The sequence below is a fragment of the Mercenaria mercenaria genome, chromosome 1 (genome assembly GCF_021730395.1).
Source record: "Mercenaria mercenaria strain notata chromosome 1, MADL_Memer_1, whole genome shotgun sequence".
NCBI classification, from domain to species: Eukaryota; Metazoa; Mollusca; class Bivalvia; order Venerida; family Veneridae; genus Mercenaria; species Mercenaria mercenaria.
In genome coordinates this window covers 62,229,137-62,247,374 of record NC_069361.1, presented here as the reverse complement: position 1 = coordinate 62,247,374, position 18,238 = coordinate 62,229,137, and the positions used below count along the sequence as shown (strand labels likewise).

The 18,238-nt window shown below is 37.6% G+C and overlaps 1 protein-coding gene across 1 annotated transcript in view; it reads right to left on the bottom strand.

Moving 5' to 3' along the window:
• The window catches only part of LOC123536194 (calmodulin-lysine N-methyltransferase-like), a 63,428-nt gene that overhangs the window by 28,908 nt on the left and 16,282 nt on the right, over positions 1–18,238 (bottom strand). Inside the window, exons 4-7 of the mRNA XM_053549131.1 lie at positions 17,408–17,469; positions 10,610–10,670; positions 6,682–6,736; positions 1,758–1,821 (exon numbers count right to left, since the gene is read on the bottom strand). Coding sequence (XP_053405106.1) covers positions 1,758–1,821; positions 6,682–6,736; positions 10,610–10,670; positions 17,408–17,469 — 242 coding nt within the window. The remainder of the gene's footprint in view (positions 1–1,757; positions 1,822–6,681; positions 6,737–10,609; positions 10,671–17,407; positions 17,470–18,238) is intronic.

The window sequence follows — 18,238 nt, the reverse complement described above, 5'->3', positions numbered from 1 at the left end:
GAAAATCTAAAAATAGGATTTCTAAAAATAGACTAATTCCTGGAATTTAAGGGGAAGAAACTCAGTACAAAAGTTAAAAAAAGGTTACTTCCCTTTGGCTCTAAGCCAATCAGAATGAGATATAGTGAAAATACATCAAAATTAACCTTAAATTCTAGGTAAAAGGGGACACAATTCAAGAAAAATTAATGTCAGAGTTATGCACCTTGTGTCACATGATGTGGGTGATGAGGTGGAACATCTATTTTAAGTCTGAATCAAATCCATTCAGTAGTAACTGAGATATAGTGAAAATACATCAAAATTAACCTTAAATTCTAAGTAAAAAGGGGCATAATTCATGAAAAATTGGTGTCAGAGTTATGCACCTTGTGTCACATGATGTGGGTGATGAGGTGGAACATCTATTTTAAGTTTGAATCAAATCCATTTTGTAATAATTGAGATATAGTGAAAATACATCAAAATCAACCTTAAATTTAAAGTAAATTTTTTTTTTTTTTTTTTTTTGGTTGGATTTAACGTCGCACCGACACATGATAGGTCATATGGCGACTTTCCAGCTTTAATGGTGGAGGAAGACCCCAGGTGCCCCTCCGTGCATTATTTCATCACGAGCGGGCACCTGGGTAGAACCACCGACCTTCCGTAAGCCAGCTGGATGGCTTCCTCACATGAAGAATTCAAAGCCCCGAGTGAGGCTCGAACCCACATCGATGAGGGGCATGTGATTTGAAGTCAGCGACCTTAACCACTCGGCCACGGAGGCCCCCAAATTTAAAGTAAAAGGGGACATAATTCATAAAAAATTTATGTCAGACTTAAGCACCTTATGTCACATCATCTGGGTGATGAGGTGGAACAACTACTTTAAGTTTGAATCAAATCCATTTAGTAATAACTGAGATATAGTGAAAATACAACAAAATTAACCTTAAATTCTAAGTAAAAGGGGACATAATTCATGAACACTTGGTGTCAGAGTTATTCACCTTGTGTCACATGATGTGGGCACATGATCTGGAAGATGAGGTGGAACATCTATTTTAAGTTTGAATCAAATCCATTCAGTAGTAACTGAGATATAGTGAAAATACATCAAAATCAGCCTTAAATTCTAAGTAAAAAGGGGCATAATTCATAAAAAAATGGTGTCAGAGTTATGCACCTTGTGTCACATGATGTGGGTGATGAGGTGGAACATCTATTTTAAGTTTGAATCAAATCCATTTAGTAATAACTGAGATATAGTGAAAATACAACAAAATTAACCTTAAATTCTAAGTAAAAGGGGACATAATTCATGAAAACTTGGTGTCAAGAGTTATGCACCTTGTGTCACATGATGTGGGTGATATGGTGGAACATGTATTTTAAGTTTGAATCAAATCCATTTGGTAATAACTGAGATAATAGATTTCGGGACGCGACGGGACGGGACGCGACACGACGGGACGCGACAAAACTGACTCCTATATACCCCCCTCAAACATGTTTGGTGGGGGTATAATAAAGCTTTTTGATGTTTGACCTCAGACTTTATCTTGGTCTTGGACCTAGTCACCTAGATAGTGAATCTAGTTGTATTTAGATGGTGAAGATTTCTGCATACTTACAAGAAAATCAACTGAATAGTTTCAGATATATCCCTCCAGACTAAAAGGGGGGAACATGCATGACTCCAATATAGACCCAATATACTTCATCTCCTAAGACACTTCATATCTGTGTGTATGTTACTATAATTTATTACCTACTTGAAACAGAATCTTCATTTCCATCTGTTAGTTCCATGTATGAGACATCAGACATTATGCTCAACTGTAAGTAATCAAAAATATTCTACTGTATGAAAGTAACTACTGGGATTGCATGAATGGCAATAAGAGGAACTGCCCACAGGTACTAACGCTCGTCTTTAAGCCACTGACGTGAGGCAATATGCAAGATATCAGTTATGGTTCTTGGCCTTCTTTACTCTGTGACCTACTGATGTATAAAGTTTCAAAGCTACAGTATTCATGAAAAGTGAACCTAAACAAAAAGTGACCAAGAAATATATGTACCAATTTTATGTACCAATTTTCTATGTTAAAAAAAGCCATAATTCTGACAAAATGCAAGAGACAGTTATGATCCTTGACCTACATAATAATACTATGATAATAAACAAGTGTAGGTTTCAAAGCTACAGCTCTTAGAGTACTTAATAATAGAGGACCTAACCAAGAAATTCCAATTTTCTGCGAGCATAAAGGGTTATTATTCTGTTAAAATGCAGGTCAGAGTTATGGTTCTTCACCAATTTACTCAACAATAATGATAAAAATTTATGCAAGTTTCAAAACTACAGCTCTTAAAGTTTTAAAGAAAAGTGGACCTTAACAAGAATCTTAACAAAGCCATCACCTATAGCCGACAACAATACCTATACTTTTAAAAAGATCAAACAAGCTAATAAACTGTATAGGACTGGTGGTTCTATTCAACAAGAGGGCCATGAAGGCCCTGTATCGCTCACCTGACCTATTGACCTAAAGATCATCAAGATTAACATTCTGACCAAGTTTCATTAAGATATGGTCATAAATGTGGCCTCTAAAGTGTTAACTAGCTATTCCTTTGATTTGACCCTGTGACCTAGTTTTTGACCCGACATGACCCAGATTCAAATTTGACCTAAAGATCATCAAGTTTAACATTCTGACTAAGTTTCATGAGGATACAGTCATAAATGTGGCCTCTAGACTGTTAACAAGCTTTTCCTTTGATTTGACCTGGTGACCTAGTTTTTGACCCCACCTTACCCAGATTTGAATTTGAGCTATAGATCATTAAGATTAACATCTTGACCAAGTTTCATTAAGATATGATCATAAATGTGGCCTCTACAGTGTAAACTAGCTTTTCCTTTGATTTAACCGGGTGACCTAGTTTTTGATCCTACATGACCCAGATTCAAACTGGACCTTAAGATCATCAATATTAACATTCTGACCAAGTTTCATGAAGATACAGTCTTAAATGCGGCCTCTACAGTGTTAACAAGCTTTTCCTTTGATTTAACCTGGTGACCTAGTTTTTGATCCCAGATGACCCAATATCGAACTTGTCCAAGATTTTATTTAGGGTAACATTCTAACCAAGTTTCAATCAGATTGGGCCAAAAATGTGACCTCTAGGGTGTTAACAGTCAAATTGTTGACGACAGACGGACGGACAGACAGACGACGACAGATGACGGACACAGGACGATCACAAAAGCTCACCTTTGAGCACTTTGTGCTCAGATGAGCTAAAAATGAAAATGGTTGACTGAATTCACCTTTTTTCTGCTTAACTTAAACAAAAGGGCCATGATGACCCTAGATTACTAACCTGAGTGAACTATTTTGGTAGGTGCTCACACATGAAAAATAATGTGAAACTAGAAAATGCTTTTGTAAAAAAGCGCATGTCTCCCCAAATGCAAAGTCCTATAGGCAAGAAGTCAATAGGGGTCAGGAGCGAAAGTCAAAGAGACACTGATGGTTGGCTGCAATAGGGATCATCTACTTGGCATGTCCAGTCATCCCGCTAAATTTCAACACTCTTGGCCTAGTGGTTCTCAAGTCACTGGTCAGGCTCCTGTGACCTTGACCTTTGATCAAGTGACCTCATAATATATAGGGGTCATCTACTCTGCATGTCCAATCATCCTATAAAGTTTCAACATTGTAGGTCAAGTGGTTCTCAAGTTATTGATCGGAACTGGTTATCAATGTTCAGGCCCCTGTGACCTTGACCTTTAACTGAGTGACCCCAAAACCAATAGCGGTCATTTACTCTGCAGGAACAATCATCCTATGAAGTTTCAACATTCTGGGTCGAGAGGTTCTCAAGTTATTGATTGGAAATTGTTTTCCATGTTCAGGCCCCTGTGGCCTTGACCTTTAACAGAGTGAACCTAAAATTGTTAGGGGTCATCTACTCTGCATGATCAATCATCCTATGAAGTTTCATCATTCTGGGTCAAGTGGTTCTCAAGTTACTGACCGGAAATGGTTTTCAATGTTCAGGCCCCTGTGACCTTGACCTTTGATGGAGTGACCCCAAAATCAATAGGGGTCATCTACTCTTCATGACCAATCATCCTATGAAGTTTCAACAATCGGGGTCAAGTGGTTCTCTAGTTATTGATCAGAAATGGTTTTCAATGTTCAGGCCCCTGTGACCTTGACCTTTGAAGGAGTGACCCCAAAATCAATAGGGGTCATCTACTCTTCATGACCAATCATCCCATGAAGTTTCAACAATCGGGGTCAAGTGGTTCTCTTAGATGTTATTGACTTCTGAGAAAAATGGGTTTTTATCAATGGTTTTTCAGGCCGACATGTCGAATTCTTGACCTTTGAAGGAGTGACCCCAAAATCAATAGGGGTCATCTACTCTTCATGACCAATCATCCTATGAAGTTTCAACATTCTGGGTCAAGTGGTTCTCTAGTTATTGATCGGAAATGGTTTTCAATGTTCAGGCCCCTGTGACCTTGACCTTTGAAGGAGTGACCCCAAAATCAATAGGGGTCATCTACTCTTCATGACCAATCATCCTATGAAGTTTCAACATTCTGGGTCAAGTGGTTCTCTAGTTATTGATCGGAAATGGTTTTCAATGTTCAGGCCCCTGTGACCTTGACCTTTGATGGAGTGACCCCAAAATCAATAGGGGTCATCTACTCTTCATGACCAATCATCCTATGAAGTTTCAACAATCGGGGTCAAGTGGTTCTCTAGTTATTGATCAGAAATGGTTTTCAATGTTCAGGCCCCTGTGACCTTGACCTTTGAAGGAGTGACCCCAAAATCAATAGGGGTCATCTACTATTCATGACCAATCATCCTATGAAGTTTCAACATTCTGGGTCAAGTGGTTCTCTAATTATTGATCGGAAATGGTTTTCAATGTTCAGGCCCCTGTGACCTTGACCTTTGACAGAGTGACCCCAAAATCAATAGGGGTCATCTACTCTTCATGACCAATCATCCTATGAAGTTTCAACATTCTGGGTCAAGTGGTTCTCTAGTTATTGATCGGAAATGGTTTTCAATGTTCAGGCCCCTGTGACCTTGACCTTTGACGGAGTGACCCCAAAAACAATAGGGGTCGTCTACTCCAGCAGCCCTACAACCCTATGAAGTTTGAAGGTTCTAGGTCAAATGGTTCTCCAGTTATTGCTCGGAAATGAAGTGTGACGGACGGACGGACGGACGGATGGCCGGACGGACAGGGCAAAAACAATATGTCTCCTGGGGGAGACATAATTATTTTGAAACTGGGCCAGTGTTTTCTGACCAGCAATTTCTTAAATACACTATATGCATATGAGAAAATACTGTAAACATATATGAAACAGTGACTACCTCTCTGGTGGCCATATTTTAGACAAACTGGAATAATTTGAACAAATCTGGTATAGATACCAACAATCATCACTTTTTACTAGTTTTTACTAGTTTTGATTACAAGATGAAAATTATGTTTTTGGACTCTTAAATGTGTAAGTAAAGATTGCGGCTTTGAACAGATGAGATATTTAGCTTTTAAAGTTGATTTTTGGTTCTATAGACTATAACTTCTGTTTTAGATTATTGTTTTCTATTTTCAATTTGTGATTTTTCTTTCAAAATATAACATCCTGAAGACACTCATTTAGATTATTTAATGTGGAGCTCTCACTGTCAACATCTCCAGCACATAACCTTATAGCAAGTTTGTGATCATCTGCATATCCATACAATTCAACAGGGTAAATACGCACTACCTTGTTTAGTGCAGCAATATACATTGTAAAAATAACTGGACCAGCGCAAGACCCCTGAGGAACCCCAAACTAAAGATTGCCTACTCTGGAAAATTGATGATTCACTACAACCTGCATTGTTCCCTGACTTAGGTATGATTCTATCCATCTCAAAGGTGTATCCTTTAGTCCAAAATCATTCTGTAAAATTCTAAGTACAACTGGAATGTCCACTGTTTTTATCCAATTTTGGATTTATTCTATATTTCATGGAGACAAACATTCTGACAAATACCTACGATAATCAAAGAGAAAATGTGGTCTCTAGGTAAGAATTACCACCATCGCGCTTGACTGTGAAGTTAGCATTACTCGCATGACCACAACTTGCCCGCTAGTTAACAAGATTTTTCTATGATTTTATCAAGTGACCTAGTTTAACATTTCAGGTAATCAAGTTTTGAACTGGGTGAAGAACAATTAAATTGCGAACTACGCTACAAAATTATAGTATCCTGTAGTTGTTACAGAAACACAGAACATGTCTGTTTTTGTAAAGAAGGCCATTTCCATTTAATATGTTGAAGGAAGTTTGTGTAATGACCAGATTTTCTTGAATTGCATTATAATTATGATTAAATTTTAAATAGAAGGACCTCATGAATATAGTGAAAATAAAACCCTCCAAAATATTTCTTCTTTTACAGACATTATTTCTGAGTATTTCACTTTAGTATTAAGACACTCTTTTATTAAATGACTATTTTTAGTCATTATCTTGAGTGAAATCTTAATACAAGTTGGTCTGTATATCAAATTACAAATATTTGCCAGAACTATGTTGATAGATCCTGTATCTAGCTATTTGAGAATATTTCTTGTTGATATTGTATACTTACAGCCATTCCTGCCAGACATGTCATTCCTCCTCCAAGTTCTATCACAGATTTTCCACTGAAGTAGAAATTATGAGGAACAGTTTTGCATCAGTAATGACTCGTATCAATTTTTTTAATATCAAACAAATCTGAGGAGAATAATCATAATTTATAATAATCTTTTTTATAGCCAGTCTAAAGTGAACTTGATACAAATTCTGTCTTTTACAAATCTCTATGAGAGTAGTTGGTATCAACTTTTATTTTGATTTTTTCTGTATCAAAGTATTTCCAACTCCATTCATTGGATTTAAAGTTATTGTCAACATTACAAAATGTTAACAATGTGTAAAATTAAGTAAACAAACATGGACATAATGGCCCTAAATAGCTTACCTGAGTTACAGAGCTTAACAAGCAAATTCATTGAATTTATATCCCCTGCCAAAAAAGCTGTTTTGTGACTGAGGGAACAATATTTTTGAAGTTACTTATGTATCCCATCCACAAATAGGTAACATTTTGATGCCTGGTGCTTCCATGTTTTTTTTATATCATTTGAAAGAGTTGTGTCTGCTGAACATGAATTAGTAAATAAGATGACCATAATTAATATGCAAGAATCACTGCAATAAACTTTTTTGACTGCAAAATGATAAATGTTACACTGTAATTACTTTCTGTTGAAGTATCAATGAAGACCATAAAGTAAACAAGGGCTGTCACAGGAGACAGCGCATTCGACTATTTCGATGCTAGATAGTGAAACTGGGCACATGTGAGGAATCTGGAGCTGTCACTAGGGTGTTTAATTACTCAGATGTGGATGAAGATATTGAACAATGGCTTAAGTTTGTGTCAGTGTAACAGTCTGTGTCTAACAGGGATAGAGAAGTGTATCAAAGCAATAAATAAGTATAAAAGGGATGTAATTCATGGAAATTTCTGCAAAAGTAATGCACCAGGACATTGTGTAATATCATGTGGCTAACAATGTGGAGCAACTATTTGAAGTTTTAATCAAATAAGTGAGATAGAACAGAAGTGCATCACAACTTGAACCTGAAATTCTAGTAAAAAGGGGGTATAACTCATAGCATTTTGGTGCCAGCATCATGAACATTGTGTCATATGATGTTAGTGACCATCTGAAACCACAGTTTTAAGTTTGAATAAAATCCATTTAGTAACAACAGAAATATAGTGAAAAAGCATTAAAATTAAACTGAAATTCTAAGAAAAAAGGGACATAAGTCACTAAATATTTGTGCCAGAATTATGGACCTTGTGTAATATAATGAGGATGACAATGTGGAAGAACTCTTTTAAGACTGAATCAAATTTATAAAGTAATTATTAAGTAATAACACAGACAAAGTGAAGGTGAACCAACATTAACCTGAAATTCTAAGTAAAAAGGGGGCATAATTCATGAAATATTGGTGCCAGAGTTATGGCCCTTGTGTCATATGAAGTGGGTGATGATGTGCTACAATTATTATAAGTTTGAATCAAATCCATTTGGTAATAACAGATAAAGAGTCAAAGTGCATCAAAACTTTAACCTGAAATTTTATGTAAAAAAGGGGGCATAGTTCATGAAAAATTGGTGCCATAGTTATGACCCTTGTGTCATATGATGTCAGTGATGATGTCAAATGATTGTTTTAAGTTTGAATCAAATTCATTTAGTATTAACAGAGATAGAGTTTTGCACCAAATGTTTAACCTGAAATTCTAAGTAAAAAGGGGGCATAATTCATTTGTGCCAGAGATATGAACCGTGTGTCATATAATGTGGGTGATGATGTGGAACAATTATTTTAAGTCTGAATCAAATCCATTTAGTTATAACTGAAATAGAGTGAAAGTGCACCAAAACTTGAACCTGAAGGGGGTATAATTCATGAAAAATTGGTGCCAGAGTTATGGACCTTGTGTCATATGATGTGGGTGATGACGTGGAACAACTGTTTTAAATTTGAATCAAATCCATATAGCAATAACTGAAATAGAGTGGAAGTGCACCAAAACTAACCTGAAATTCTAAGTAAAAAGGGGGGATAATTCAGGAAATATTGGTGTGAGAGTTATGGTCCTTATGCCAGATGATGTGGGTGATGATGAGGAATAACTATTTAAAGTTTAAAGCAAATCCATCAAGTAATTACAGAGATAAGGAGAAAAAAGAGAAAGTGCATCAAAACTTTAACTAAGGTGGGTACGTGGAAAGATGCCGACGCCGGGGCAAGTAGGATAGCTCTCCATATACTTCGTATAGTCGAGCTAAAAAAGTTACAATATAAGCTATTTATAGTAAAACAAAGGGAAGTAATTCTTAAAACAAGGGTGCCTCATGGTGGTGAACATTTGTACCAAGTTACATCAAAATCCCTCCATGCATGAAGAAGAAATGCTCCAGACTAAGTCATTTTTGAATTTGACCTTTGACCTCTAAGTATGACCTTGACCTTAGACCTTGGGACCTAGTTCTTGCGCATGACAATCCATCTCATGGTGGTGAACATTTGTGCCAAGTTACATCAAAATTCCTCCATGCATAAAGAAGAAGTAATTCTTGTATCTGACCTTTGGCCTCTAAGTGTGACCTTGACCTTAGACCTAGGGACCTGGTTCTTGCGCATGACACTCTGTCTCATGGTTGTGAACATTTGTATCAAATAATATTAAAATCCCTTTAAGGATTGCTGAGTTACAGACTGGACTGGAAAAAAAGCCCTTTTGGCCTTAGACTTCCAAATGTGACCTTGACCTTTCAGTTTAGGGCGTGGGTTTTGCGCACAACACATTGTCTCATCCAGGGGAATATTTGTGCCAACTGATATTTAAATCCTGTTTTGCATGACAAAGTTATAGATCGAACAGGAAAAAAATGCTATTGACCTTTGATCTCCAAGTGTGACCTTGACATTTAAGCAAGGGTTCTGGGTGTTGCCCATGACCATCTCATCATGGGGAACATTTATGCCAAGTAATATTGTAATCCCTTGATTGATGACAGAGTTATGGACCAGACAAGAAACAGACCCCATTCATGCCATGTAAACATTTGACTGCGAAGTGTGACCTTGACCTTTGAGCTAGGGGTCTGAAAGCTGTGCATGACACATCGTCTTATTTTGATGTACATTTGTACCAAGTAATATTAAAATCCCTTCATGGATGGCAGAATTATGGACCTCCAACTGTGACCTTGACCTTTGAGCCAGGGTTATGGACTGGACACGAAATTACTGATGGAAAAGTGCATTCCTATTCCATTTTCAACCAGTAGGGACTAACAAGCTTTTCCTTTGATATGACCTAGTGTGTCCCCTAGAGTGTAAACAAGGTTTTTCTTTGATTTGACCAGGTGACCTAGTTTTTGACCCCAGATGACCAATATTTGAACTTGACCTAGATTTCATCAAGATCATTCTGATCAAATTTCAAAAATGTAGCCCCTTTTGCACACACACAGTTCTTTTTAATTTGACCGGGTGACCTAGTTTTTGACCCCAGATGACCCATATTCAAACTTGACCTAGATTTCATCAAGACAAACATTTGGATCAATTCTCATGAGTTTCAAACTTAGAATGTGGTCTCTAGAGTGTTAACAAGATTTTCCTTTGATCTAGTCAAACGACCTAGTTTTTGACCTCACATGAACCAGATTCGAACTTGGCCTTAAGGTCATCAAGACAAACCTTCTGACCAAGTCTCATGAAGATAAGGTCATAAATGTTGTCTCTAGAGTGTTAACAAGCTTTTCCTTTGATTTGATCAAATGACCTAGTGTTTGACCCCACATGACCCAGATTCAAACTTGACCTAGAGGTCATCAAGACAAACAGTGACCAAACGGACCGCTGTTGCTAACATATGCTTAAGTGATCACACTAGCTACCCTTGAGGACCTTGTGCTTGGTGAGATAAACGTACTTACTTAAACATTTCAGGATGACTAAGACAGTAATATGTGAGAACTTCCTCAGCTGGCCAAACACCTACAATAACAATGATTTGTTAACAATTTCTTTGATATTTTGAATGCAACTGACAAGACTGCTATAATTATGTAAACATTCTTCAAACTGTTGAGGTGCTTATTTCATAAACATAAACAACAAGACTATCGCAAAGCTATAAATGTCTCTGGGGCATTTGTCATATAATCTTAAATTATCAAACAAGAGGGCCATGAAGGCCCTGTATCGCTCACCTGACCTATTGACCTAAAGATCATCAAGATTAACATTCTGACCAAGTTTCATTAAGATATGGTCATAAATGTGGCCTCTAAAGTGTAAACTAGCTTTTCCTTTGACTTGACCTGGTGACCTAATTTTTGACCCGACATGACCCAGATTCAAACTGGACCTTGAGATCATCAAGATTACCATTCTGAGCAAGTTTCACGCAGATACAAATATAAATGTGGCCTCTGCAGTGTTAACAAGCTTTTCCTTTGATCTGACTCGGTGACCTTTTGACCCCAGATGACCCAGATTTGAACATGACCTATAGATCATCAAGATTAACATTCTGACCAAGTTTCATTAAGACATGGTCATAAATGTGGCCTCTACAGTGTTAACTAGCTTTTCCTTTGATTTGACCTGGCGACCTAGTTTTTGATCCTACATGACCTAGATTCAAACTGGACCTTGAGACTATCAAGATTAACATTCTGACCAAGATTCATGAAGATACAGTCATAAATGTGGCCTCTACAGTGTTAAAAAGCTTTTCCTTTGACTTGACCTGGTGACCTTGTTTTTGACCCCAGATGACCCAATATCAAATTCGTCCAAGATTTTATTGAGAGTAATATTCTGACCAAGTTTCATTAAGATTGGTCCAAAATTGTGACCTCTAGAGTGTTAACAAGCTTTTTCTTTGATTTGACCTGATGACCTAGTTTTTGATCCCAGATGACCCAATATCGATCTCGTCCAAGATTTTATTGAGGGTAACATTTTGACCAAGTTTCATTAAGATTAGGCCAAAATTGTGACCTCTAGAGTGTTAACAAGCTTTTCCTTTGGTTGACCTGGTGACCTAGTTTTGGACCCCAGATGACCCAATAACAAACTCGTCCAAAATTTTATTGAGGGTAACATTCTGACCAAGTTTCATTAAGATTGGGCCAAAATTGTGACCTCTAGAGCGTTAACAGTCAAACTGTTGACGCTGGACGGACGGACGGACAACGGACACAGGGCGATCACAAAAGCTCACCTTTGAGCACTTCATGCTTAGGTGAGCTAAACAAGAGGACCATGATGGTCCTGAATCGCTCACCTCTTCCAACATGACCCAGTTTTGAGTATGACGTCGTTTTTTCTATTATTTGACATAGTGACCTAGTTTTTGAGCTCATATGACCCAGTTTTGAACTTGACCTAGATATTATCAAGATAAAAATTCTGACCAATTTTCATGAAGATCCATTGAAAAATATGGTCTCTAGAGAGGTCACAAGGTTTTTCTATTATTTGACCTATTGACCTAGTTTCGAAGGTATGTGACCCTGTTTTGAACTTTACCTAGATATCATCAAGGTGAACATTCTCACTAATTTTCATGAAGATCTCATGAAAAATATGGCCTCTAGAGAGGTCACAAGGTTTTTCAATTTTTATACCTACTGGCCTAGATTTTGACCGCACGTGACCCAGTTTCGAAACTGACCTAGATATCATCAAGGTGAAAATTCAGATCAATTTTCATGAAGATCCATTGAAAAATATGGCCTCTAGAGAAGTCAAAAGATTTTAATAATTTTAGACCTACTGACCTAGTTTTTGACCGCAGTTGACCCAGTTTCAAACATGACCTAGATATCATCAAGATGAACATTTAGACCAACTTTCATACAGATCCCATGAAAAGTATGGCCTCTAGAGAGGTCACAAGGTTTTTTTATTATTTGACCTACTGACCTAGTTTTTTTAAGGCACGTGACCCAGTTTCAAATTTGACCTAGATATCATCAAGGTGAACATTCTGACCAATTTTTATGGAGATCCATTCACAAGTATGGCCTCTAGAGAGGTCACAAGGTTTTTCTATTTTTAGACCTACTGACCTAGTTTTTGACCGCACATGACCCTGTTTCGAACTTGATCTAGATATCATCAAGATGAACATTCAGACCAATTTTCATACAGATCCCATGAAAAATATGGCCTTTAGAGAGTTAGCAAGGTTTTTCTATTATTTGACCTACTGACCTAGTTTTTGAAGGCACGTGACCCAGTTTTGAACTTGACCTAGATTTCATCAAGATGAACATTCAGACCAATTTTCATACAGATCCCATAAAAAATATGGCCTCTAGAGAGGTCACAAGGTTTTTCTATTATTTGACCTACTGACCTAGTTTTTGATGGCACGTGACCCACTTTCAAACTTGACCTAGATATCATCAAGGTGAACATTCTGTCCAATTTTCATGAAGATCTCATGAAATATATGGCCTCTAGAGAGGTCACAAGGTTTTTCTATTTTTAAACCTACTGACCTAGTTTTTGACCGCACGTGACCCAGTTTCGAACTTGACCTAGATATCATCAAGACGAACATTCAGACCAACTTTCATACAGATCCCATGAAAAATATGGCCTTTAGAGAGGTCACAAGGTTTTTCTATTATTTGACCTACTGACCTAGTTTTTGATGGCACGTGACCCAGTTTCGAACTTGATCTAGATATCATCAAGGTGAACGTTCTGACCAATTTTCATGAAGATCTTATGAAATATATGGCCTCTAGAGAGGTCACAAGGTTTTTCTATTTTTAGACCTACTGACCTAGTTTTTGAAGGCACGTGACCCAGTTTCGAACTTGACCTAGATATCATCAAGGTGAACAATCTGACCAATTTTCATGAATATCTTGTGTAATATATGGCCTCTAGAGAGGTCACAAGGTTTTTCTATTTTTAGACCTACTGACCTAGTTTTTGAAGGCACGTGACCCAGTTTCGAACTTGACCTAGATATCATCAAGATAAACATTCTGACCAACTTTCATAAAGATCCCATGAAAAATGTGACCTCTAGAGTGGTCACAAGCAAAAGTTTACGGACGCACGCACGGACGCACGGACGCACTGACGCACGGACGGACGACGGACGACGGACACCGCGCGATCACAAAAGCTCACCTTGTCACTTTGTGACAGGTGAGCTAAAAACCAAAAAAAAGCTCAGGTGCACAAATTCACATGTTGAACAATATTCCTACAAGGTTTCATGATTCAAGGTGAAATATTTTTTAAGATATATGCAACACAAACTTTTAAGCACTTCATGTGTCAAGAACCATAACTCTTGACTGGTTGTGTGAAATCCTATAAACAACATCAGGTGCACAACTTAACATGCTATATAACAATCCCTTCATGTTTTATAAATCTAGGTAGGGTACATTTTGAGATACATGGGACACAATCTTGTATGCTTTTTATGCATATTTGTCACGATCTGGTCTGGCTGACAGAAATGCGGAACAAAATCCCAGATGCACAACTTCACATACTGAATAATATTTCTTTCCTGGTTTGGGTCAGTGACATCTCTAACAAAATGCCAGGTACCCAAATTTACATGCTGAATAATATTCCTGTAATGTTTCATAATCCTGGGTCAAATACTTTTTGAGATAAATGCGACACAAACTTAGGCCCATTTTAGGTATATTTTTTACTAAAGTCAAGGGCTATAACTCTGGTCTGGCAGGGTGAGATCCCAATTAAAACATCAGGTGCATAATTCCCCATGCTGAATAACAATCCAGTGAAGTTTGTGACTCTGGGTCAAACACTTTCTGAGAAGAAGTTATTTAAACGTTTTTCTATTTTGAGCTCTGGTGGTCCTTAAAATCAGTCTAACTAAACCATTTGAACAAAATTAAGACCTTACAAGAATGCGACAGACAAAGTTTGGTGCTGTTCCATCAAGTGGATCATAAGAAGAAGTCGTTTAAAGCTTTTTCTATTTTTAGCTGAGTCTGGCTACCCCTTAAATCAGGCATGTGGAACAGTTTTAAAACAAGAGCTGTCACTATTAGTGACAAATGCCCCCGAAGCGTGCACAAGAATGCTACAGTTGTCTGCTCAAAATATGCCAGAATAGTTTAGGTATGAAACATTTTGTGACCTTGACCTTGACCTAAGAGACATGGGTCATAAGTGCAACACACCTTCTCAATATGTTTAACATTGGTTTGAAATTATTTTCAAATCCCTCTATGAATGTTAAAGTTACAGCCTAGACAAGAAATATACCCTGTTAACCTTTGACCTTTAAGCGTGACCTTGACCTTGAAACCAGAGCTCTGGGTCTTGCGCATGACATGTCATCTCATTATGGGGAACATTTGTGCCAAGTAATTTCAAAATCCCTTGATGAATGGCAGAGTTATGTATCAGACACGAAATATACCCAGTTAACCTTTGCCCTCTGTGACCTTGACCTTGGAGCTAGGGATCTGGGTCTTGCGCAAGACATGTCGTCTCATTATGGGGAACATTTAATATGCCAATTTATTTTCAAATCCCACTATGAATGTTGAGGTTACAGCCCGGACAAGAATATACACGGACTCACACACATGGACGTACAGTGAAATTTTAATATTCGGAGGAATAATAAAACAAGAGGACCATGATGGTCCTGAATCGCTCACCTCTTCCCACATGACCCAGTTTTGAGTATGACGTCGTTTTTTCTATTATCTGACATAATGGCCTAGTTTTTGAGCTCATGTGACCCCGTTTTGAACTTGACCTAGATATTATCAAAATAAAAAATCTGACCAATTTTCATGAAGATCCATTGAAAAATATGGTCTCTAGAGAGGTCACAAGGTTTTTCTATTATTTGACCTATTGACCTAGTTTTTTAAGGCACGTGACCCAGTTTCAAACTTGACCTAGATATCATCAAGGTGAACATTCTGACCAATTTTTATGGAGATCCTTACACAAGTATGGCCTCTAGAGAGGTCACAAGGTTTTTCTATTTTTAGACCTACTGACCTAGTTTTTGACCGCACATGACCCTGTTTCGAACTTGACCTAGATATCATCAAGATGAACATTCAGACCAATTTTCATACAGATCCCATGAAAAATATGGCCTTTAGAGAGGTAACAAGGTTTTTTTTATTATTTGACCTACTGACCTAGTTTTTGAGGGCACGTGTCCCACTTTCGAACTTGACCTAGATATCATCAAGATGAACATTCAGACCAACTTTCATACAGATCCCATGAAAAATATGGCCTCTAGAGAGGTCACAAGGTTTTTCTATTATTTGACCTACTGACCTAGATTTTGAGGCACGTGACCCAGTTTCGAACCTGACCTAGATATCATCAAGGTGAAAGTTCTGACCAATTTTCATGAAGATCTCATGAAATATATGGCCTCTAGAGAGGTCACAAGGTTTTTCTATTTTTAGACCTACTGACCTAGTTTTTGACCGCACGTGACCCAGTTTCGAACTTGACCTAGATATCATCAAGATGAACATTCAGACAAACTTTCATACATATCCCATGAAAAATATGGCCTCTAGAGAGGTCACAAGGTTTTTCTATTATTTGACCTACTGACCTAGATTTTGATGGCACGTGACCCACTTTCAAATCTGACCTAGATATCATCAAGGTGAACGTTCTGACCAATTTTCATGAAGATCTCATGAAATATATGGCCTCTAGAGAGGTCACAAGGTTTCTCTATTTTTAGACCTACTGACCTAGTTTTTGACAGCATGTGACCCAGTTTCGAACTTGACCTAGATATCATCAAGATGAACATTCAGACAAACTTTCATACAGATCCCATGAAAAATATGGCCTCTAGAGAGGTCACAAGGTTTTTCTATTATTTGACCTACTGACCTAGTTTTTGATGGCACGTGACCAAGTTTCAAACTTGACCTAGATATCATCAAGGTGAACATTCTGACCAATTTTCATGACGATCTTAAATATATGGCCCCTAGAGAGGTCACAAGGTTTTTCTATTTTTAGACTACTGACTGTTTTTGATGGACGTGACCAGTTTCGAACTTGACCTAGATATCATCAAGGTGAACATTCTGACCCTAGTGTTTCGATACAGCTTTAGACCTATGATTAATCCATCAAGGATCAAGAACATTCTGACCAACTTCATAAAGATCCCATGAAAAATGTGACCTCTAGAGAGGTCACAAGCAAAAGTTTACGGACGGATGGACGTACGGACGACGGACGCTGCGCGATCACAAAAGCTCACCTTGTCACTTTGTGACAGGTGAGCTAAAAATTAGAAGAGGACCTTGTACGGATGCTTCTGACAAAGTTTGGTGAGATTCCATGAAGCAGTTCATGAAAAAAGGTCATTTAAAAGGGTTTTTCCCGATTTTTAGGTCTGGCAGCCCCTAAAATCAATCAAGCAGAACCATTTAAACAAAATTCAGACAGGAACTTGCAAGGATGCTACAGACCAGGTTTTTTATGATTCACCATGTAGTTCATGAAAAGAAGTTGTTGAAAGGTAAAAAGCTAATGCCGGATGATGGACGACGGTCACAGCCTAATCACAATATCTACATTCAGGGTTTATAAAGCATTCTGTGCCGCTATGGATCAGTGATGGATTATATCATATTATTTGCCTCTTGGGTCTTCAATACCAGGGGCAAACTATGCTCACTAGTGGAAGATTGTGAAATACTACTTACAAACATTACCAGTATTGTTAAACCCTCTCAATGCCTCTGGTTTTACATGGTTGGACAGGTGTCTGAAAGAGAAACATGATAAACAAGAGAAACTCATTGAATTTCTACCTAAGAATATTGCACACTAAGGAATTGGGCATTTGCCATATTTGTTGCCATAGGAACAACATTTTTTATATTGAAACTCAATTAAAGGACCTGCATATCCTCCAAATAACCCGCTATCTATAAACCTGGTTATATAAAAATGTCTTGTACTTTTAATGTCAATGCAGGAACTATCTTTTATGACTGACAGATAGACTGCCTGTCAAACAGACAAACAGATTGACAGATAAAGTGGTGTGCATATTCTCCATGTTGCCTTCTGTCTATATCCCAGGTTTCATGAAAAAAATTTCTTGTACTTTTTAAGTTACCGTAGTATCCAACATTTGTGACTGAGGATGTACATACAGAAGACAGACACAGGCCCATCACAATAGCTCACGCTGAACTTTAAGGTTCAGGCGACTTAAAAATCGTAAGAGGACCTTATAATGATGCTACAGACCAAGTTTGATGGAGATCCATCAAGTGGTTTGAGAGAAAAAGTTATTTAGAGGTATTTCTATTTTTAGCTGTAACAGATCAAGTGCCCCTGCTTTAATGAACTGGGAGAGGCCCTTACAATGATGCTACAGACCAAGTTTGATAAAGATCCATCAAGTGGTTCACAAGAAGAATTTTAGGCTTTAGCAGCCCTTTTCAGAGCTCAATCATAACCATCTGCACAAATCTGAGAGAGGTCAATGCAATAGTTTCTATTTTTTGCTCTAGCAGCCTCTAAAA